We start from the raw sequence: 23,632 nt of genomic DNA, 5'->3' as shown, positions 1-23,632 counted from the left end.
CAAAATTATAGGTTAGTTCAGCATAAAAAGTAATCATAATATAATGCTCTTCGTACTAAATAATTGATCGAACCTGAAGTGGGGCTAGAACATCCTTTGTTAGCCATTGCATTCCAACTTTTTCTCTGTGTTGATTCTTCATTGTCTTGATCAATTCACTCGAATAATCCACGCTAGTAATATTATGGAAGCCACTCGAATAAAGTTGCTCACTTAATCTTGAATTGCCACAAGCCGGAACAAGTATATTAGGTGATTGTAGAATTTCGAGATTAGGCATAATATCGGGGCTCAATTCATCCCACGATAAATACCATTCTACAGCAGATGATTTTTTTTTCCTCTTGTAAAATCTGTTCCATTCCTTACTATTATTGAATAAGTCAAAGTTATCCATATCACTGATATCAGTTACCACCTTCATATTCAAAAAGAAAAAGAGAAAAAAAATCACTTAATTATGCATGCAGAAATTAACTCCCAAGGGACAAGAAAAATAAGCACACTGACCTTCTCTTGTTCCGTCATAACTCACAGTAGTAAACTCCAAAGTCCAAACACTAAGGACATGCAAAAACACATATTATTATAACAATATATTTTCAATATAATAATACATGAAAATATAAAATTGAATTATTATAATAAAATTGCATTAATTACTTTAGTTCTATAGTTAGGTTGGTAGCTTAATATTATTGAAGAGTATTCTGTTTGGTTTTCCTTCGATCATAAAAACGAACCCATAATTACAATCAAATCAAACCATTTACCATAAGATTGATTAAACCTTAATTAGCAACTGTGACAACAAAAATATGAATCAAATTGCACAATTATAGAAAGCAGTTAAACAAGGAGAGAAAACTGACAGTGCCGGAGATGATCGGGAAAGCAGAGGTGGCGACGGAGGTAGGTCCTGAATACGGTGGTGTAAGTTAGGGTTTTTGGAGAACCTAAAGAAATTTAAAAAAAAAAAAAATCAGACGGCTTACCTGGGTGGCGGCGACGGAAAAAGGAGGAGGGACGGGCAGTGAGGATATCCGGCGACGGTGGTCCTGCGAAAGGGGTTGATTTGCGACCCAAAATTAGGGTTTTTCGCACAAATTAACGAAATTAAAAATATATATATATTCAGAACACTTACCGACGAGGAGCGTTGCCGGCCGGAGGACGCCGCGTCGGTGGGAGGAGTTGCTTGGGTTAGCGCTGTTTTCGCCTTCTTCGTTGTTGCCCTCTTTCCCCTTCTTTGTTGAAACTCAGTTTCGTTTTGTTTAAATTCTTTTTTCAAAAATCTACGACCGGTTCTGGTACAGACCGGCTGTAACCATTTTTTCTTTTTTCTTTTTTCTTTTTTCTTTTTAACAATAAAACCTATGTACGGTAGCACAGCCACAAAAACGTATGTAAACGGTCGCAATTTCTGCAATCTACGGTCGCGCAATCTATAATACTACCTCCGTTTTTTAGGAAGTTTTTTTTAGTTGACACGTTTCTATTTTAATTTATATTTGTGTTGTAAAATGTCTGTTTTAACCTCAACTTTTCCAACTAACATTCTCTTTTCTCCCTTCACATGTCATCTTCTCCACAAATACTCAAACATCCAACTTCACTTTCTTCACCACACCACCACTAGTCATTCCACCACCACCATTTCAACCACCCATTAACCCCTTTATAACTAATTCCACCACCCGTCAACCCCCTTCTCATCATACCAACTAATTCCACCACTCGGAAATCTAACGCCATCAATTCCACGGTTTCACCGTCAACCTCTCGCCACTGATTCCACTGTCAACCTAAGTTTTTGAAGGAAACGCCTCTTCCTCTCCGTTGAGCAAAATGGGTCTTGGATTATACTTCATTTGAAACCAATGCTGCACGAATACGCCAACCTCTTGGCGTTTCTCGTACCGGGGACGTATCTGATGTGAATCTAGTCCCCTTTTTTATAACTATCTTTATTGCTTTACTTAGGACTCTCTTGGTTTTACCTTACTCTTAAAGTGGGGGTTTTACAAGTGAGTTTTTTAATAATGTTTTTGTTAGTAGTAGTTAACACAACTTTGGAAACCCAAGGCCCCATAAATACTACTAACAAAAACATTATTAAAAAAACTCACTTGTAAAACCCCCACTTTAAGAGTAAGGTAAAACCAAGAGAGTACCTAAATAAAGCAATAAAGATAGTTATAAGAAAGGGGACTCGATTCACATCAGTATCGGGTACTCACTAACTAATCAACCCATGGCTTGGTTGGGTCTTCACCCAACCCCTAGCTAATTAACTACTCACTAAACATGGTGAAAAACAACATAACTACAAGTTTCAATACTAGCATCAATCTAACAAGTTGAGTGGAGTGATAAATCTAAATTAATTGAACATGCAACAACAAATAACCAAGATTAAGAGAGAAATCTATAATTAAAAGTAAATAAAAAACAGAAATTAAAGAGTCAGAGATAGAGGAAAGAGATTACTAATGAAGCTTTAAGATTGAGAAAATATTGAAAGTGAGAATACAAACTTCAACTTACTATTACAATGATAGAGTTTGAGAGAAACTAAGCTAATTGATAAGAGTTTTAGAGAGTTAAGTAAGAGAAAAGAGCCTAAGGAAGCTAAAGGGAAAGAAGGTGATCTTCTCCCGGGAAGAAGATGCAGAAAACTGAAACCATGGGGCGTATGTATTCACCTCAAAGTTACATTGTAAAATCCGCCCAAAAAGTCGGGTCTGCATATAGGAGCACCCGCTCCTACATATAGGCAGGTCAGAGGGGTTACTAGGTAGGTTGGAGGGGTTACTAAATCGGAGAGGTTAAGAGGTCAGGGGTTACTAGGTCGGAGGGGCCGGGTTACTAGGTAGGTCGGAGGGGTTACTTGGTCAGGGGTTACTAGGTAGGTCGGAGGGGTTACTTGGTCATTGGTTACTAGGTCACAGGGGTTACTTGGTCAGGGGTTACTAGGTCGGAGGGGTTACTAGATAGGTCGGAAGGATTACTAGGTAGGCTAGAGGGGTTACTTGGTAGGTCGGAGGGATTATTTGGTCAGGGGTTACTAGGTCGGAGGGGTTACTAGGTAGGTCAGAGGGGTTACTTGGTCAGGGGTTACTAGGTCGGTCTGGAGTTACTAGGTCATCAGTAGAGGTTACTTGATTAGAGGTTACTTATATGTTAATTGGCCACACCGTGTGGCCAGCCACACACAAAACCTACTATTGTAAAATATAGTGTATATGTTTTATTTAGTGTACATTTCCTAGTCAAAAGCATATTATTAGTTACCTAATTATAACCTATCCATCACGTCTAGTTTGAGGCTTGTATCGTGTATATATGCTAAATTTGGTAAAGTGAATACTTAAGGAAAATATTTTCAAAAATGTTTTAGACAAAAATTGTATCAGATCAATAATTTATATTTTGTTGTCAAAAATATTAAATAAGATCAAATATTTTTATTCTAGTATATGAACTATGATATTTTTATTATTCTATATTATACGAATTTTATGCCTAAGATTTATAGGAAGTAAAAGGTGTTTAAGAAATTTAGTGAGCTAGTTACAGTATTACAGTAACAGTAAAACAAATAAAGATAGCCGTAATAATTAATGTATTATCGACATTATGTCACCATAAGAGAAAACAAAAGGTTGAGTTCCCTCTAGGTCGAGCCTTGGGAGGGTTTCTGTTCTAGCTCTCTGGCTAGGTTTTCCTCTGTTTCGAGGTTTTTCTCGATTTTTAATCGAGTTTTCTGCTTTTTCCTTCGCAAATTTCGTTCTTGTTCTTACTCTGTGTGTTATTTGCTCTGTTACTGTAATCATGGTTGACCCTAAACAAACCCTATCGCTGATGGAGAAAACGTCAGGGGACGATGGCAATAAGGATGTTCTGGCCACGAAAGAACACGATGATGCTATTGATTGGGATGATACGGGGGAAGATGATGAGGATGCTCGAATTGAACTTGCCCTATTAGGTAATCTATGGACTAATCGCAATATAAATGTTAACGCTTTCATTGCTACAATAAAGGGGGTCTGGCAGCCTAAACATGGTCTGGATATTTCGAACATTGGTAAAAACCGCTTCCTGTTTCAATTCTACCATTGGAGGAAGCGACGTGTCTTGGATGAGAAACCATGGCACTTTGACAGACATGCCTTAATTCTTGGGGACACTATTGACTCGATAAAGCCATCTGACATTGAACTCTTCCACCTGCCTATGTGGGTAAGAGTTTACAATCTCCCTTTGAATGGGAGATTAAATCTAGCCAGTGTTGAAAAAATTGGAAATAAATTGGGTACTTTTGTAAAGCTTGATGCGACTGCTCAAGTCGGTATTGACAAGTCTATCAGAATTCGTGTGATGGTGGACGTGCGTAGGCCGTTGTTCAAGCAGGTGACGCTGAAGCTAAGGGGTGGAATTGAAGAAGCTTTCGAGGTAAAATATGAAAAACCACCCCTTTTTTGTTTTTTCTGTGGAATGATGGGACATGGTCTAAAAGATTGTAATTTAAGGAGCATAAGGAGATTGAAGACCATGTTCTTCCTTTTGGCAATTGGATGAAAGCGTCTCCCTGGAAGTATAGTGTGGGGGTGTAGGAGGACAAAGTAGGGAGAGGGGGTCGGGGAGCTGTGCGAAGTCGTTGTTCATCACTAAACCGAAACCACCTGTAAAGAAGAAGGTTGCTGAAGTTTTCCATGTTGAAGAGGTCGTGAATAAACTAGTAGGGTAGGATTGAGTGGCAGAGAGGGAGGGGAATCACAACAAATTGAGGGAGATGGTGAGATTTTTACTGTTACTAGTAGTGAGAAGGCAGGAGGGAGTAGTGAGGTGTTGGTAATAAAGGAGGATACAAATATAAGGGGAGTGAGCCATAAAAAAAAGTTGGAAACGTATTGTGAGGGATTCGGATCACAGTATGAAGGGGGAGGTTAATATTTCTGGTGAAAAAAGGAAGGAGCTAGAGAAGGGCAGTGGTGAAATAACTAGCAGGACTGATGGTAGTGTGGACATTAATAAGAGAAGAGTTGTAGGAACCCCTAACGAGAAAGTGGCGAGCCCCACACAATGGGCTCTCGGTGAGCGATGAGCTACATTATTTCTTGGAATTGCAGGGGATTGGGGGGCATCCCTACAATCAATGCTTTGAAACGAATATTGTTCCTTGAATGTCCCCAAATGGTGTTTCTTTTGGAGACACGTTTAAAAGCTTTCGAGTTTGAAAAAATAAAACAAAAAACGAAGTTTGATAGTGCTTTGGTGGTAGATTGTGAAGGAGAACGGAGGAAAAGGAGGGGGGGCTGGCTTTAATGTGGAAAAATACTCTGAATGTTGTAGTGAAGTCTTATTCCCAAAACCATATTGATGTGGACATTACCTCGAACCAGCAGGGTGATTGGCGATTTTCTGGGATTTATGGGTTCCCTGAGGACGAGAATAAATTCAGAACAGGGCTGCTACTAAAGAGCTTGCGTGACAACCATGGTAGTCCGTGGTTATGTGGTGGAGATCTCAACCTAATGCTGCAATCGTCAGAGAAGATGGGTGGTCGTGACTTTTGCACCGAGGAAGCTGACATTCTTAGGGAGGCCGTGGACTATTGTCAGTTGGAGGATCTTGGCTATATTGGTCACGACTTCACGTGGTCAAATAATAGAGGAGGTGATGAAAACATACACGAACGTCTTGATCGCTTTTTGGCTAATCGGGCTTGGAGGGATAGATTCACGGGCTCCTTTGTTACTCACCTCACCAAAAAGAAGTCACCTCACCAAAAAGAAGTCGGATCACTTACCAATCCTTTTGTGTATTAAGGATGCTCTGAATATGCCCAAGAAAAAAAAAAGAAAAAAATGTATCGTTTTGAAGAAATGTGGTTACGGGATGAGAATTGTGCTAGTATTGTGTCCGATGCTTGGGAAAGGGGTGGTGAGCTATGCTCAAAAATTGCCTTCACTTCATCTAGTCTTAGTGCGTGGAGCAGAAATAAATTCGGGGATTTTGTAAAAGAGCTTCAAGCTTGCAAAGGGCAAATGGAACTTCTTATGAAGGAAACTCAAACGGAGGAGGTTTTAGCCCAAATGCGGGCCATTGATGACCGGATGGATGAACTCGAAAGAAGGGAGGAGATGTACTGGAAGCAGCGTATCAGGCAAGATTGGCTCAAACACGGTGATAAAAATACGACTTTTTTCACACAAAGAGCTGCTCGTAACAACATAAAAAAATAAAAGATGCGGCTGGCTCAGAGTTCGAAGATGAGGAGCAAATTACGGAGGTTTTCGTAAAATATTTTGAGGAACTCTTTGCCGAGAATAGTCTTGTTGAGCCGGAACCTGTTATTGAGAAAATGGAAAAGATGGTCACTGATCAGCAATGTAGCAACTTGGCTGCCCCGTTCAAGGCGGAAGAGGTGCGCACCGCTGTATTTCAAATGCATCCGACAAAGGCCCCTGGGCCCGATGGTATGTCTGCAATCTTTTTTCAGAAATTCTGGGATGTTGTAGGTGTGGATGTGGTTGAGAAAGTGTTGGATATTTTGAACAATAATGGTGACATAGGTTCTATTAATCAGACTCATATTGTTTTAATCCCAAAAAAGAAAGAATGTGAGTCTCCTGTTGATTTTAGACCTATTAGTTTATGTAATGCGTTGTATAAAATTGTCACCAAAGTGCTAGCTAACAGGTTAAAACTAGTACTCTCGTTCATTATACATGAGTGGCAGAGTGGTTTTGTTCCAGGGCGCTTGATTACAGATAATGTGCTGGTTGCATATGAATGGTTTCACTATCTCAGGAAAAAGAAAACAGGAAAGAAGGGCTTCTTAGGTCTTAAACTTGATATGAGTAAGGCCTATGATGATAGAGTGGAATGGGTTTTTCTGCAGAAAATGATGTTTAAATTGGGCTTGCCGGATAGTTTTGTGAATCTGGTTATGAAATGTGTTAGCTCTGCAGAGTTTGAGGTTTTGGTGAATGGGCAACCGTCTAGGAATTTTAAACCTAGTCGGGGGCTCCGGTAGGGTGATCCGCTCTCTCCGTTTCTCTTTATCATGTGTGCTGAAGGTTTGTCGGCTTTGCTTAGGGATGTAGAAAAGGAGGAAAGCTATCCATGGGATTAAAATTGGCAGACATTTTAGCCCTATTTCTCATCTTTTTTTCGCTGATGACAGTCTTCTTTTTGTAGGGGCAACTGAGGAGGAGGTAGAGAATGTGTTGGGAATCCTTTCTACTTACGAGGTGGCTTCGGGTCAGAAACTGAATATGGACAAGTCAGAGGTGTCTTTTAGCCGAAACATTGAGCAAGAACGGAAGAATACGCTTCAGATGAAGTTATATTTTAAGGCTGTCGAAGGACATGATAAATATCTTGGTTTGCCAATGTATATTGGTAGTTCCAAGAAGCAGGTGTTCCATAACATTCAGGATCGGATTTGGAAGAAATTGAAGGGTGGAAAGGGAATTTTTTGTCACAACCGGGTAGGGAAGTTCTGATCAAATCAATAGCACAAGCAATTCCTACATACGCAATGCAATGTTTTTTTATCTCGAGTAGCATTTTAAATGAGGTGGAAAAATTGTGCCGTCGGTTTTTTTGGGGTCAAAAAGGTGAAAAAAGGAAGTTGTGTTGGGTGGCATGGGAGAAGTTATATGTGCCAAAGAAGGAAGGTGGGCTTGGTTTTCGCAACATGAAATTTTTTAATAAAGCTCTCCTTGCTAAACAGGCTTGGCGCATCTTACTGAATGAAGACTCTCTCGTGGCTAGAGTTCTCAAGGGGAAGTATTACCCTCACTCCACTTTGTTAGAAAGCAAAGGTTTAACCGAATGCAAGCTATACTTGGAGGTCGATCATGGGGGCACGAGATGTTTTGATGAAGGGCGCTAGGAAAATTATTGGAAATGGCACCACTGTCCATATATGGAACGATCCGTGGGTTCCTAATCTCCCGAGTTTTAAGGTCTGTTCGAGTCAAGTTGCGGGGGGAAGCACTCCAATTTTTGTTCGTGATTTGTGGGATGATAATTGCTGGAATATGCAGGTACTTGAGGCTAATTTCTCCTCTCTGAAAACTAATGAAATTTGCAGCATCCCCATCCCTTTGTTTGATCGAAGGGATTCTTGGGTGTGGCATCATACAAAAGACGGAAAATACTCAGTTCGGAGTGCTTATAATCTGTTAACCATTGAGCAAAAAAATGAAAGGGCATCAAATTCGAATGTGGGCGCTAATTTTTGTTTTGCAAGGCATATTTGAAGTTTTCTTATATTCGAACGTGGCATGTCCAATAACACCAATAAATTTCTTATGGTTGTGAGCTAGTTACCCCATATTTGGTGAATATTCAATCTCGCATGTAGATAACATGGTACATAGTATAGAGTATATAGAATAACTTAACGATTATTGCCAAGACAAACTAATTAAGAAGTCTACAAATAAATTTATGGTTTTTAATCACTTTTTTTTTAGTTGCAACGTTTTTATTTAAATGATTTGTGTTGCATAACTTAAGTCATGAATGTATATAATTATAGAGTATCAATAAGTATGAAATATCATTAGTTGACACATGAAGTATATGCTAAAATGAATCTAACAAGATCATGTACACACATCATTATAATTTTTTCATAAGTGTAACTTGTTTAAGAGCCTTAAAGTTGTATATGTGAATGTTATGAAAATGAAAGCATTGCAATTAAAAAACAAAAGAGAGATATAAATCGTATGAAGTGCAGTTTGTAAAAAGGTAAATGAGTTGACATATGGCTCACATGTAGTGCTATTAGCCATTGATTCAACATGCCAACAATGGAAATGTAGACTTTGATAAATTATTATTTTATTAGCGTGTTACTATTTATGGTCTCGGAAACATTTTGTGTAGAACGAACTCACGGTGAGTTCGGTTTAATGCAAAATGTTTCCTATTGTCTCACATTAACTGACATAGCCTAACAACTTCTAAAAATCTCCCTCCTTTAACCATCATACTCGCCCCCCTCTCTTAGTCTCTCTAAGTCTCGTGCATTGTATGAATTAAATAATTATTATTCGTTTAATGCTCTGTTTTCTTCACTTTACTTTTGTTGAATGAAATCATTTTTACTAGTTTTAAATTATTTTTATTGAATTGGAATTAATTAAAGGATATTTTAGAAAATAACACCACAAAAACTCAAAATTTGATTTTAACACTACAAAAAAAAAAAAATATTATAACACCACTAAAAAACCCAAAGATTGGATTTCACTACCACTTGACTTTGCCATTCAAAAAAACTTTTAGTGGCCCCATACTATACATATGTGAATTATCTATTGGATTAGTAAAAAGAAATTTTTTTTTAAAAAAACCTAAAATCCTAACCCAACCACCAAGCCCACCACCAGCACCGGTTCCCTATCGCTGGAAGCCTCACTGCCGCGAAGCTCACCTGCTAGAATCTCTCCTTTACCGCCGACCCCCTTTCCCCTTAATGTCCACCGTCGAAATTATCCCAAACACCCAAACCAAAGCACCCCGATTTGGTATGGGTTTCGGAGTCTATGTGTGGGTTTGGATTCAGGTGAGCGTGATAGGGGGTTTTGGGTCTAGGTGAGGGCTGGGATGGGTTCACGATGCCAGGAAGGCTAAGGTGAGATCTGAGCTGTCGCAGGCAAGCGTGGGGATCTGCCGTCGGATGTTTGTGGGTGTGGATTTGTGGCTGCATTGGCAAGGGTAAAGATCAAGTTCCAGCGATAGGCGACAAGGGATGGGGAAAAGGTGCCGATAGTAGGATGGGGAGGGGGACGAGTTGCCGGCGATGGGATGGGGATAGAGCTGCCGGCAGTGGAAGTTGTCGGTGCTGGCTGGGTTTGGGTTTAGGGATTTTTCTGTTTTTTAAACCAATGTTATACTGACACGTGTACGTGGTGGGTCCCACCAACGAATTCCTTCCAACATCCAAGAATCCGTAAGTAGTGGTAAAATCATTTTTTGGTGATTTTTTTTGTTTTTTTTTTAAAAAAAAAAAACAAATTTTGAGTTTTTTTTTTTTTTTTTTTTTTTTTTGTGGTGTTATTTTCTAAAATATCCTATTTTATTAAGCTGAAATCAATTTTATTGATTTTCTGTTACATTCATTTTTAAAAGTTAATGATTTTTAATGAACTGAAATTATTTTTTTAATGTGAACAAAATAGAGTCTTAAAGTTACATATAATCATGAAATTATCTTGCGTCAATAAATATATGAAAAAATTGACATTTACTACCAGCGAAAGTACCTAGTGTTACATTTGCTCTGTTTAATTTGTTATTTTATTTTGCTACCTCCAAAAATCAAATAATTAAAATTTCACTACCACTTAACGAATCCGTTAAGGTTCTGTTAAGTTTATTAAATAAAAAAAAAATTAAAAAAAGTAACCCAGCCACCCCTCCCCTCAACTGTCACCCCTTCCCTCCCCCCTGCCGGCGGCCGGCCCCCAGAGCTTCGACTGGCGCCGGCGCGAACCCACCCCTACGCAGCCAACCAACCCCCCTTCCCTTTCCCCGTTCTCGATGCCCCGACCCCGACCCCGAACCAAAACCACCCCTTTCCCCTTCCTCCCACCGAAATCCGCCCCGTTCCCCAACCGAAATCGACCCCTCCCCTTCCCCTACCGTTTTCGGCCTTCCCTAACCCTAAACCACCATAAGCGAAACCCTAAATTCGTTTTGGGTGGTTTTGGGGTGGTGGTTTAGGGTTAGGGAAGGCCGGAAACGGTAGGGGAAGGGGGTCGATTTCGGTGGGGGGAACGGGGCTGGGGGGCGGATTCCGATGGAGGGAAGGGGTGGTTTTGGTTCGGGGTGGGGGTCGGGGCAGCGAGAACAAGGAAAGAGAAGGGGTTCGTTGGCTGCGTAGGGGGGGAAAGGGAGGGAGGTGGGTTCGCGCCGGCCGCCGACGCCGGCAGGGGGGAGGGGGTGGCAGTTGAGGGTAGGGGGTGGCAGTGAGGTGGAGGGGTGGCAGTTGAGGGGGTGGCAGTGAGGTGGAGGGGTGGCAGTTGAGGGGAGGGTGGTAATGAGGTGGAAGGGGTAGGGTGGCAGTTTAGGGGAGGGTGGTGGAGGAGCGACAGTGAGGTGGAGGGGTGGCTGCAAGGTAGTTGAATGGTGGCTAAACCCAACTAACGGAAATAGAAACGGTAGTGAAATAAATATTTTAGAGATTTGGGTGGTAGCAAAATAAAAAAAATTAATTTAACAGGTAGCAAATGTAACACACAGTTCTTTTGCTGGTAGCAATTGTCAATTTTTCCTAAATATATATCCACATAGAAACACATCATTTAAATCACCAATTTGTGTATGAAGTACAAATAACTGTCATTCCCATTTATACTATTGATAGAATGGACATTATAACGGCTTAACCAAGCTTTATCAACCTACAAAATCAACATTACTCCATACCATTTACCACCATTAAACCTCCACTAACGGAGTACATTATTTAATCTCAAAAGGAAAATTTACAAATTGCAGCTATTTAAAGTTATTATTTTACAAATTGCAGCTATTTAAAAAAATTGCAAATTACAACCTGTATCAACTTCTTTATCGGTTACGTGTCAAAAAACAGTCGGTAAGGTCTTAAGGTTTTAAGGGAAATTTTAGGCTTTAAGGGTCCGAATTGAGCTCAGAATTAGCAACAAATAACGTAAGTGCCTCATTTTTACAGCAAAGAATAGTTGCCCACAAATCGATACATTTTTGTTACGCAAAACAAGACACTTTTGTTATTTTTTTGCTGATTCCGAACTCAATTTGGTTACTTAAGCACTAAAATGCCCCCTAAAACCTTAATCGATTATTTTTCTACATGTAAACCGATAAAAAAGTTAATATGACTGTAATTTACAATTTATAAGAACTTTTGAAAACAATTTACAATTTCTTTTAAATGACTGCAATTAATCAATTTTCCGTCACAAAATTTCCAACTACTCACTTCCCCCAAGACTTCCCCCCTCCTTCCCTGGCTCCAACACACGCACACACGTCTTCTCTCTTTTAAATACAAAATCCAACCAACATTCATTTATTCACCCGCTTTTTCCTCATCAACTCAAAATTCCAACAATGGCGCCCAAGGTACTCCCTCTCTCTCCTCCTCTCTCTTCAATCTTCTTCTCTAACCTCTCAACTTTGCAGAAAATTACCAGAACAATTCCAACTGCACTCCTCATTTTCTCTCTCCTCTTCAACCTCACCTCTGCTCTTCAGGTATTTTCTCACTCTAAAATTCACAATTCTCTTGCACTCATTCAATTTTTTTTCAGTTGAATTTCAAATTTCATTTCATTTTACTGTCAATTGTTGCAGAAACTCGGACAAACATGCGCTGCAGACCGAAATTGCGATCAAGGACTTCATTGCGAAACTTGCGTCGCTAATCGTAATCTTCGCCCTCGCTGTACTCGCATTCAACCTGTGAATCCTCTCTCTAAGGTCATTTTCTCTCTCCTCTTTTTTCATTACATTTTAGTTTATTTCGTTGTTGATGATGAAGTGGTTTTTTGGTTAAAAATTTGAAGGTGAAAGGATTGCCGTTCAACAGATACTCGTGGTTAACGACTCACAACTCGTTCGCTAGACTCGGCCAGAAATCGGCTACTGGTGCCGTAATTCTCGCTCCTACTAATCAGCAGGATTCTGTTACGTCTCAGCTTAACGTAAGCTTTTTCTATGATTTTTAATTTTTTATTTTTTTTAATAAAATTGCTCATAATCTTAGGGTTTTGAACTTGATAATTTTAATTGCATGCTCAATTAATCGAAATTAAGTGAACTACATTGTTGATTTGCGGTTTATTGTTGCGTTTTAAATGTGAAAGCGTAATGCTGGAGTGGTTGATGAGATGTTGATTTTTTATTAATGTTGCAATTTAATCTTGACTAAATGATTAGGATATATGACTGTTGAAACATACTTTGGGAGGATTTTACATGCTAATAACGTGGATTGGAAATTTTGAATTGATAATGACAATGACTGAATTTGATTCTTATTGCGATTACTTTTAAAGATACGCAACTGATTTGAATTTGTGTCTATTGTGACATCAAACTCAATGAATGGATAGAGTTGTAGAGTTTCTAATTAAGAAGTAAGAATGAACAATAACTATATGGAAATTGTACGATTGAACGTCTTAAAATGGAATGACTTGATTAAATAGCTACCAAAAGTTGTTGGTTGCTTCAGATTCTTTAAGTTCGTTGTGCTGTTTCATTAAATGAGTGGTTTTGAGTGTTAGTCATAGTCGAGATATTAGATGTATATTACAAAAGATTGAAGAAATAGAAAGATGGAAGGATAAAGAGGGTTGAGGCTTGCTTTACTGTTATAATGTTATTCACATTTCTTAATTAGTCGTAGTAGTTATTTAAATTAGTATAATCAAAGTCTTGATGGTATTAGATATGCCGTGTCCTAATTATTTTAACCTTGTTGATTAATGTCAAATGCACAATGGTATACGAAGTTAGACGGGTAATATGTTATAACAAATACAAGGAAATGTGCTACAACTGCTCTTATGTGGACATGCTGATAAACTGCAAAAAGAAAGACTGGCAAAGTGATGACCCGGAATATTCAGCTTCTTTTGCTTTTTAGAGTTTTAAGGAATGATTCTCATGTGAAGTTGGTCAGTAGATGTTTTTTCTTGACTTCTAATGTAAGACCACTATGCTGATATTATAATGTAAGCATCACTTTGTTTACAAAAAGAAAACATAAATCCTAGGTCACCAACAAAGCTGCACTTTTCCTTTTGTAAGTATTATAACTTCATTGCTTAGACAAGTGTACATTTTATGGAACATTTGTTGATAACCGGTTTTCTTGAGTTCCTATCCAATACTGGAACTTGTGAGGTTAGTTTAGTGGAAAATCAGGCTTGGTGACCAATTAAGCATTACTTTGACCGTTAATTTGGCGTTATCCTGTTTCTGCATGCACGTTTATTAAATATTACTCCATTTGTTCCAATTTTGCTGCCCTAATTGATAAACATGCAACTTAAAGATGTGATTTAGATTTATAATTATTGATTTTGTAGAATTACATGTTAGATGCACAGCTTCTGATGATCGAGGAGTCTTCTATAAATTTGTAGCCATCTTGAGAAGGGAAGTAGAATTACTTGAATAAATGAATTGAAATAATAAAGTAAATGCTGGTACATTTAGATTCATGGACCATGCTGCCTTGAAATTCACACTGAGTTATTACAGTATCAATTCTAAATTCAATTATATATCCAGAACTATTGCTTTGATAGAATTTTTTATCGATGTTGCATTGTTACTGTTTATATCAGGTTGGATGGTCTCTTACAAGTGGTGCCGTTATTAATAATTGAATATGGAGTAACAATTGTCTTGTTGGCTGGTTTCTCTATGGGAGATTTACTTGCTAAAAAAACTTACAAATTGTTTCCACATGCTTGTTGTCGTTCATATCATGATCATGCTCTCCTCTCCAGTCTCCAACCCGAGCTAAATATAAAAATAAATGTAAATAAATAAATAAAACAAAGGCAGAGGAAGTTTAAGAAAAAAAATTAAATTTGCTAAGTTACAAACTTACAATGACTAGCTAATTTAGTGATGTTTGGCACTATTCCATTTTGCAGGATGGTGTTAGAGGATTTATGCTTGATATGTATGACTTCAACTATGATGTTTGGCTGTGCCACTCTTTTGGTGGAAGATGTTACAACAATACAGCCTTTGTAAGTATGTCTGTATGTGCACTTAATATTTGTAGCATGACTAAACAAGCTTGGTACCTTGTTATTAATGTACCTTAACTTCTCCATTTCCGGTCTTCTTTACTGCATAAGATTTTCTCTTGAATAGCTTATCTGACTGATTTTTGTAAATAACTCTGTAGAAACCTGCAGTAGAAGTCTTGAGGGAGATGCAGACCTTTCTTGAGGCTAACCCTTCTGAGATTATCACCATATTTATTGAAGACTATGTTACATCACCCAAGGGTCTGACAAAGGTGTTTGATACTGCCGGCCTCAGGAAGTATTGGTTTCCAGTATCCCGAATGCCCAAAAATGGGGGTGATTGGCCCATAGTTGATGATATGATTCAGAAAAACCAGCGACTGTTGGTATTCACTTCAAAAGCTAATAAAGAAGCTTCTGAAGGGATCGCCTACAATTGGAGATATGTCTTAGAAAATCAATGTGAGTACATAAATTCATAACTCCAGTTACACAGTCAATGTCAAATGAGCTAAATCAAGTTCATCAACATATATTTCATATTCAGATGGTGATGGTGGTATGGTAGCTGGCTCATGTCCTAATCGTGCAGAATCACGTCCCATGAACACGACCTCTATATCCCTAGTGTTGGTCAATTATTTTAGTACTGTACCAGATTTAGCCACTGCCTGCAAGCACAATTCAGCTCCACTAGAAAGCATGTTGGGCACCTGTTATAATGCATCAGGAAAAAGATGGGCCAATTTTGTGACTGTTGATTTCTACAAGGTACTTAATAAGATGAATTGCTACAACCTTATGACATTTATTATTACCACCATTTCTCCTCAATATACGCTCATTTGGTTCCATCTTCCTATTTCGATGCTTTAGAGAAGTGATGGAGGTGGAGCTCCAGCTGCTGTAGATGAAATGAACGGTCATCTAGTTTGTGGATGTGCCAGCATTGTGCAGTGCAGGGTAAGTAAAATCTTTTGTAAATTTCATATTTGGAGTTGCTGGAATCAAAAGAGCATGAGGCATTATGGGGTTTTAGCTTTAAATTGTAATGATTTTAATGAGTATAATCAGCCAAACACTACCGCTTAAGTAAACATGATCACTAAATGCACTAACTTCAAATAATCTGTTAAAAGTTTCTAGACTTATGCACTGGACAATAGCATTGGATGACTCAAATCGTTTGTCTTGTCTCAAATAACTGAAGTGGCACATTATGAATAAGCAAAATCATTGCAGTAAGCCAGTAACTATGAAGTTGGGACACCCTTTTGGAACATCACAAGATTGGAAAAGGCAGAGTTATGGTTTAGAGGGAGTAACAAAATTGGTCATTTGAAATGCGTTTGATTGTGACTACTATGACTGGAGTACTACGAAGTAGTAGTCTCTATGCTATGGTATAAAGTAGGATGAGGGCCATTGGAAGAAACATTTCATCCAATTTGTTTTAGCTGTGTAGATTGAAAGAAATGTAAGATTGTGAGTTCTGTTACTATGCTTGTGATTTAAATTGGTTATTGTTCTGTGAACAGGCTAACATGACATTCGGATCCTGCAATGTTCCTCAAGCTGAACCCCACCCACCCATGGTAGCACCTATTTCAAGCATTGGCTATTCGAGGAAGTTGGTTCCGCTTTGGTGGATATTCGGGACCATTACTCTTGCCTGTTTGATGTTGTTGTGAAGCTATTTCCTGTGAGTTTTACACCTCTACGCTTACTCGCTTAGTAGTTTTGCATAGTTTGCTTTCATTACGTCTACCTTTTAGTTTTTATTTAATGGAGGGAAAGGTGTATGGGAATATGTTAATTTAGCCATTTAGTGACAATGAAATTTCAAGGCAATTTAGGAATCAAATAGTTTCAGTCTTCACATTTATTTGGCTATTCAATCTTTTAGTGGTGTAAAAAATCATTGGGCCAAATCATTTCAAATGGTGTAATTTGTAAATGGATAAAAATTTTCATTACCTGATCTTAACTTTGTTGGATTATTAGGGCAGATTTATAATTTATATTGGTACTAAATGGGCAAAACCCAAAACCGATTTGAAAGGACCGGCTCATTTTGGTCCTTTATACGAAGTACTTCGTATAATCTAATGATGAACCTTTTATGGGCGAGGCCATAACAATTACGAGTAGTTACTTTACATGAAAAACGTCGGTTTCATTGGTTGGTTAGTTTCAGCCTTTCAGGCCTTATCCGGCCCATACATTTTGCTATTTCTGGGCTGGTGAGTTTTTTTTTTACCTGATTCTAAACCAGCCCACTTTATGCTTTAGTACGGGGTAGGAATGTAGGATTGTAGGAGAAGCTTTATAACGATTGAGGATTGACTGGTGTTTGTGTAAATTTTTTTGAGAAGTACTCGTATTTTGTTTCGAGTAGTTGATAACATTTTAGATTAGTCAACTTGCATAATAGATGGTTTATACGATTTTTTTTTTTTAAATTGCTTGTTATTTTAAATAGTCCTTAGGTACTAACTTGATCATTGGATGTAGAATATGCAATTAACTTAACTAAGCTAATTTATTTGGAAAAAACTTGTCAAAAAGAAAATGCTAAAAGTAAATTAATAATCACGATGAAAATAATAATTTAAATAGTAAGCTAATAGCTAGCAATTGAGACTCAAACTAGCTAGAAAGATAATTGACTTGAAAGTTTATGTGACATGACAAGCTATTTTAACAATTAGCTTGATATTGAAGTTGCTCTTTATAACATGCATAACTGTCATTGTGGTCGGTATGACCATACGAGAATGCTTGCCTATAATTTTTACTGTGAAACTATCCACGGATCCATCCTGGATCTTAATTTGGGCTGGTGCCTTGGATAAGGAGTGAAAAATGAGGCCTAACTGACACAATTTAGATTATCTAGGAGCAAAATCTTTAAACCGATTTGTAACTTTCCTAAATGATTAATACACTTGTTCTACGTACTCGTATTATAAAAGCTTCAGAACTTTCAAGGAATTGACAGAATTCAAAGTCTTTGTAAAGTTTAAAAACCAAAATGCGCATGGCTCAAGATGCCTTGACTTCTTTAATACTTTGGTCAGCTCCTTAACCGATGTAACTTATATAATGCTTATCTTATGCTAATTATTACAGAATCTTGTAGTGATACTAAGAAACGAATACCATGAGCTGTAGGTTGATAGGGAGAATCCTAATACTTAATTGTTTAACTACGTGGCTATATTAAGCTATGTCTTGTTTAGCCTTTTTTTTTTTTTGGCAAACTTTAACATATTTTTGTTGAATATCAAGCTTTGTTTGGTCTAGTAGCTAGAAAGGTTCGTTTGTTCTGTGAAAAAAAAATACTAGAAAGATTTGTGATCTTGTGGGATTAAACTTCACCAGAAATACTTTGAGGTTAGAATTTTCTTATTCTCCTGCTCCCTTTCTCCCTCCAATTTCCTAATTTGGGCACGGCTGACTTGTAAAAGGTTTTAGCTCGGTTCAACTCTTTTCCTTATTTAATAAAAAAACTTATCTTTTTTGTTAAATTTTTATTTAACTAGATTAAATTATTTTCTAGATCTTCACTTATTTTTATTGAACTTTATTTAATTCCGCCAATTTTACCTTATTTATGTTGATACTTATTTTAATAAGTTGAGTAGTATAAGGATCTGTTCTTTTCATCTTAATTTCATTTTAGTTTCTAATTTCCTTCTTTCATAAACAATTCAGCTCAACTCAGTTCAGTTTCAATTAATTTAATTCAATTCAACTCAATTCATTTCAGTTCAGTTCAGTAAATCAGAACAGATATCCTTAGTAAAATTATAAAAGTGATAATACTACTACTAATAAAATACGAAGTAATTAACTAATTTTGTAAAAGTAGATACTTACTACAACTAGTGAAATTATATATTCTACCCGCCGCCCTCTTACTTTAAAAATGGCGTGTACCTTTTTTTTGGTTGGAAGTAAATTCTTTTTTGTTCACTCTCTCATGTCCTAAAAGAATATACCTAATCCTTGTTGTTAAGACAGTGGCATATTCTGCTAATCACTGTAATTTGTAGTGTTTTAAAATATTTTAGGTTAAGTGGTCGTTCAAATAGCATTTTTCAGTAAGTTTTTTTTTTTTTTTTTTTTTTTAATTAGTAATTTTTTTTTAGCAAAGGTAATTTTTCACTTGACTTCCACTTTTATGAACCCAGAACAATTTCTTTTAACCTTTTGTCTTTCTTTAACTTAACTTGTGTAAACTTGCTTAAACACTTTATTATTTGTGGATTAAATTGAAGTACTCCATAGTTTTTTTTTTTTTTTTTGACAATCTACTCTATAGTTTTAGTCTAGCTACCTTGAACTTAATTTAGCTAAACTTATTGGCTTTGGAGTTATTAACGTTGAGCTAAGATAAAATCATATGAGGCTAACAAAATCAACATGTAAACATTTGTTCCCTTGATCATGAGAAGTAGAACTAGGTTAACAACTTCATCTATCATTATGCATGTAAATGGAATTCAATCTTAGATTTTAGGCATCTAACTTTCTATAATTATGGGTTTCAACGGCTATAAGCGTACCAATTAAGTTATTTAAACTGTATCCAATTAGAGTATTAGACGATGCTTTTTGTTGAAAATGTTGAGAGGAATTGTCAAGTATAAGGGTATGTTCTGAATGATTGAACTGAACTGAACTGAATTGAATATTTTATTAGAGAAGGAAATTAAGAGCAGAACTGAACTGAACTGAAAATAAGCTGATGAGAACAGACCCTAAATGTTATATGTTGATACTAAAAACTTAGCATGTATGACAAAAGTTCGTTTTGTGGAATACTATGGAGAATTTATAAATGAATAAACAGAGAGGGAGTAGGGGAAACACTATGTGTACAAAAGCATCTTGTACACAAGCATCCCATTAGTTGAATGAGAATCTTTTTTATGTGTGGGCCATCTTTATTTTCATTTGAATTTCAAACCTTATTTTTTGAAATTCTAAATTTTGAATTTCAAATTTATCAAACCTTTCAACTACCCAAATTAATGTAGTATATAATTCCCAAAAAAATTGTCTCTGATTTTTTCCCCTTATTTTTTTCTCTCTCCTAATTTTTTTCTATGTCCAAATTTTTCTCTCTCCATAACGAATGAAGAATATTAGAGATATCTGAAATTCTTAGTTTCTTCATGCAACAATTTGACCCCGGTGCGATTTTCACTGATTTCTCCGGTGAATATTTTTACGTCGTCGGTCAATTTTTTTTCTTCCGGTTGTTTACCGGCTGATTTCGCCGGTGGATGACAATTATTAAAATGAATTTTAATGATAATATTTATGAAGAATAAACTTATTTGAATACAAATTTGGTTGATGTTTCAAAAAAAAAGGTTGAGACATTAATGTTATAAAATTTTCGTAGAATTTGTAGTTGGAAATATCATTATGTTTGCTGCCGGAATTGAAATTGGACACACAAAAATTTGCCGGAAATTGTAATGGACATCAAAGTTTGTCGGAATTGTAGCGGGAGACACCAAAGTTTCGCTGGAATTGTCATAAATACATTTTAATAAATAAATTTCTTTTCACATAATGAACTTGTGGATACCAGCTTCGTGTGTAAATCTCTTTGACTCTCCTTTAAATGACAAACAGTTTTATAAAATGCATTATTTGATTCAAAGTATTGGGACTACTTTCTTAAGATACGATATCATCTTAATTATATTTAAAACAGCATAAAGTCACAACATAATGCATGAAAATAATAAGTTTTTCTTATTAAGTTGAACATATCTTAATGTCTTAAACCACAATATCTAGAAGAGACATTTCATTAGATTTTGTACCCTTCAAATTATTTTTCACCACTTGTAAAAAAGAAAAAAGAAAAAAAGACTTTCATGAGCTTACTTTATTAAAGTTCCTTTTAGTTAAAAGCGATTTGAAATCTTATTTCAAAAAAAAATGTTTTAATCTTGTGCGTAAAAAAAAAAGTGATATACTGATATACACAATCCATTGTATAACAGAATTTTACTCCGTATTTGTTTTATATCCTAAAAAAGGATGGTTAGTGATTAGTTTTCTCATATGATTCTTATTAAGATAAGTGATGTGATTGTGTAACAACAATTCGACTATTGTAAACAGTATGGTTTGATTGTGAACTAATCTTACCCCAGAGTACAAATACTTATGTATTACGGAGTAGAAAGTTACATTGTATGTTGTATAAGATTATTAATTTTGGATGGATTTATGTATGTATAAGTTCTAATTAATTTTTCTTGTGCAGCTGGTATAATTGTTGAGTGAGTAGGTCACTTAATTAATTAAACTTGTACAGTAGGTTGTACCAAAGATAATAAGCTAGGAAAAATATAAAAAACATTCAAGATTGTATTTTAGCCCCGCATTAATTGAATCTACTAATATGGTGATATTATTAATCATTACAAGTACGTTAGTAGGCCTAATTATAGATCCAACAGATTTTGACCTTTAAATTAAACTAAATTATGTTACTTAATTTAATTATAGAAAGAAAACCTACAAATTATGGATTTCTCTCTCCTAAGTATAGGGAAACAGATGTTGGTTCCTCCATGCATTGTTGTGTAATGTAATACCTTGAGCAGTTCACCAAGATACTAACAGTAGGACTATATTTTCTTTAATTGGTTTTATCTGAGATTTATTAGCCCCCACTAATACATTATCAAAGATGCCTACTGTTTTAGTTCCTTTTTTTTTACTTTGTTTGATTCTTAAATTAATTATTAGAAAGTCAAATTATGTTGGCACAGTTTAGTGACAGAGAGTCGAGACATACCACAAATGTTCTAGATGCCTGAGCATGTGTTTGTTCTACGAAGTATATTATATGGATGTGTTCAACACCAGTGGGTTGTTCTTTAAAGTGATTTCGGTTAATCTATTTGAAATTAATTGAACTTTGCTTTTTTGGAACACTTTTATAATTTATTTTGTCTATTTACTTGTAAAACTTAGGTGATAACAGAGCATAAACTATTACCCTGTATATTGGCTAATAACTTTACTTGTAAATAGATTTAGACATTGGTATAAAATTAGACAGATACTGAATTACTGGTATAGCGGTATGGTACGGAACTTCAGTGATATTTTTAGTGCCGAGAAAATGAAAGTACTAAAATAGGTTTTTTTTCTTTATTTTTTATTTTTATTTTTGGGTTTGGGTTTTGGTTCTAAGAGCAAGTTTAGCCCTAAGATTAGAGTCGACATCATCATCTTGAGTCTTAATACTTATGTTTAAGACTTTTCTTATTTTTCTTTTAAAATCTCAAGCAAGTCTCAAGTTGAGTCTTGAAATTTCAAGACTCAACTTTAGACTTGAGATTGAGACTCACCTCAATTTTATTTTTATTATTTTTTTTACACTTTTCTACGTATAATATGTTATATATTTGAGTTTTAGGATTAAAGTGATAAATTTGTGCAAATCTTAGTGAGTCTTAACAAGAATTTAATGACATCATTTTCAATGAAAGCCACCAAAAATGATGTTATATCCAAGTCTTAAGACTTGGGGCTAAACTTGTTCTAAAATTTAATAGAACTTGTTAGAGTATACCAAATGGATGACCCAAAATTTTTGGTCATGGATTATTTATATAATTTCTTTCTCTTTCCACTCATCCATGACCAAGTCACATTACCAAGAGTCCCAATGGTTGCCCAAAATAAATTTGGTCATGATTTTCTTTCTCCTGCAAACACATGCAAATAGCCATCTCTATCTTCCAATAGTATGTAGCCACTTGTCAAATAATAGATTCATGACCAAACTTTTAGCTTGGTCATTACAAAGACCAGGTCATGAACCTCTCTCATCCATTTTTTTCTTTCTTCCATTTTTTTAATATAAAAAGTTCTTTCTCTTTCCTCATGATCAGATTATGGGTCATCTAATGGCCACACTCTTACAGTACTTTGTTAGTGGATTGCATATAGACTTCTTTAATCATTTCTACCTTGATTAGGAAATCCAACAGGATAGGATAAATATGCCTTCTTTATTTTAGTTTATTTTATTTATTTAAGACATTGCCTTGTTTAGTTCAGACGACTACTCCTTAGTCCTTACGGAGTATAAAATTACGTAATTTAATAAAAATGAAATTTAAATTAACATAGAATCAGGTATTCAGGTGTTGAAATTTGTGCATTAAATAGTCGCCAAGTTTGAAAGCTACAACGTACTCTTTATGGATTTGTACTAGTTACGTCATTATTAAAAAAATGTGATTATTATTCCCAAGATCGACGGCATAGTTCCGCAAAAACTAAAAACTACAGATTTTGTCACAGAAAATCACATATCCAGATATCCTTATCCAATTATCTCACCTCTACATGTAATCTTAATTAATGCTTACTCTTCCCCCTCACTCTTTTCATTGGCTAATTCACTTGAATCTTGAGCTTATAAAACATTATCTTTTCTCTTCATTTTTGAATCTTAAATATAAGCGTCAATTTACGTTTATTTATTAAAGTGAGTTGAATAAAATTGAACTGAACTTAACTGATTGGAGTTAAACTGAATAGAGTTAAAATAAATAGATCTAAAATGAATATTTTATAAAAGAAGAAAATTAGGAATTGAATTGAATTGAAATTAAGCCGAAGTGAACAGGCCCTAATTGTCTGTTGTCATATGCTTAAACAATGTGTTAGAAATTTTATACGGGAGTACTCCGTACTACTTTGCCTACTATTCCGTTCTTTATTTGAATTCTATTTCTAATATTTATTACTCACATAATAAAGAGAAATAGACTTCTAATTTAGGGACG

At 36.0% G+C, this 23,632-nt stretch overlaps 2 protein-coding genes and 1 long non-coding RNA gene across 3 annotated transcripts; 2 read left to right on the top strand and 1 right to left on the bottom strand.

The window, feature by feature from the left end:
- Positions 1–47: 47 nt before the first annotated feature.
- LOC145588264 (uncharacterized) lies at positions 48–1,345 on the bottom strand. Its single transcript, XR_014101567.1, has 5 exons — positions 1,148–1,345; positions 996–1,058; positions 873–919; positions 511–560; positions 48–418 (listed from the first exon to the last, which is right to left on the bottom strand). It is a non-coding gene; the product is annotated as an uncharacterized LOC145588264 (long non-coding RNA).
- Positions 1,346–3,864: 2,519 nt separating this feature from the next.
- On the top strand, positions 3,865–4,584 carry LOC145589176 (uncharacterized). Its single transcript, XM_081645726.1, has one exon. The coding sequence runs from the start codon at positions 3,865–3,867 to the stop codon at positions 4,582–4,584; it is 720 nt and encodes a 239-aa protein (XP_081501852.1).
- Positions 4,585–12,042: 7,458 nt separating this feature from the next.
- LOC145588262 (PI-PLC X domain-containing protein At5g67130-like) lies at positions 12,043–16,714 on the top strand. Its single transcript, XM_081644907.1, has 9 exons — positions 12,043–12,141; positions 12,202–12,273; positions 12,373–12,498; positions 12,585–12,722; positions 14,691–14,789; positions 14,951–15,254; positions 15,340–15,563; positions 15,669–15,755; positions 16,331–16,714. Exons 1-9 carry the CDS (start codon positions 12,130–12,132, stop codon positions 16,481–16,483), a joined length of 1,215 nt encoding a protein of 404 aa, XP_081501033.1. The 5' UTR covers positions 12,043–12,129; the 3' UTR covers positions 16,484–16,714.
- The last annotated feature ends 6,918 nt before the right edge of the window (positions 16,715–23,632 follow it).

This window comes from Chenopodium album, chromosome 17, assembly GCF_948465745.1.
Source record: "Chenopodium album chromosome 17, dcCheAlbu1.1, whole genome shotgun sequence".
NCBI classification, from domain to species: domain Eukaryota; kingdom Viridiplantae; phylum Streptophyta; class Magnoliopsida; order Caryophyllales; family Amaranthaceae; genus Chenopodium; species Chenopodium album.
The sequence above is the reverse complement of the archived record's forward strand: the minus strand, read 5'-3'. Positions and strand labels throughout refer to the sequence as shown.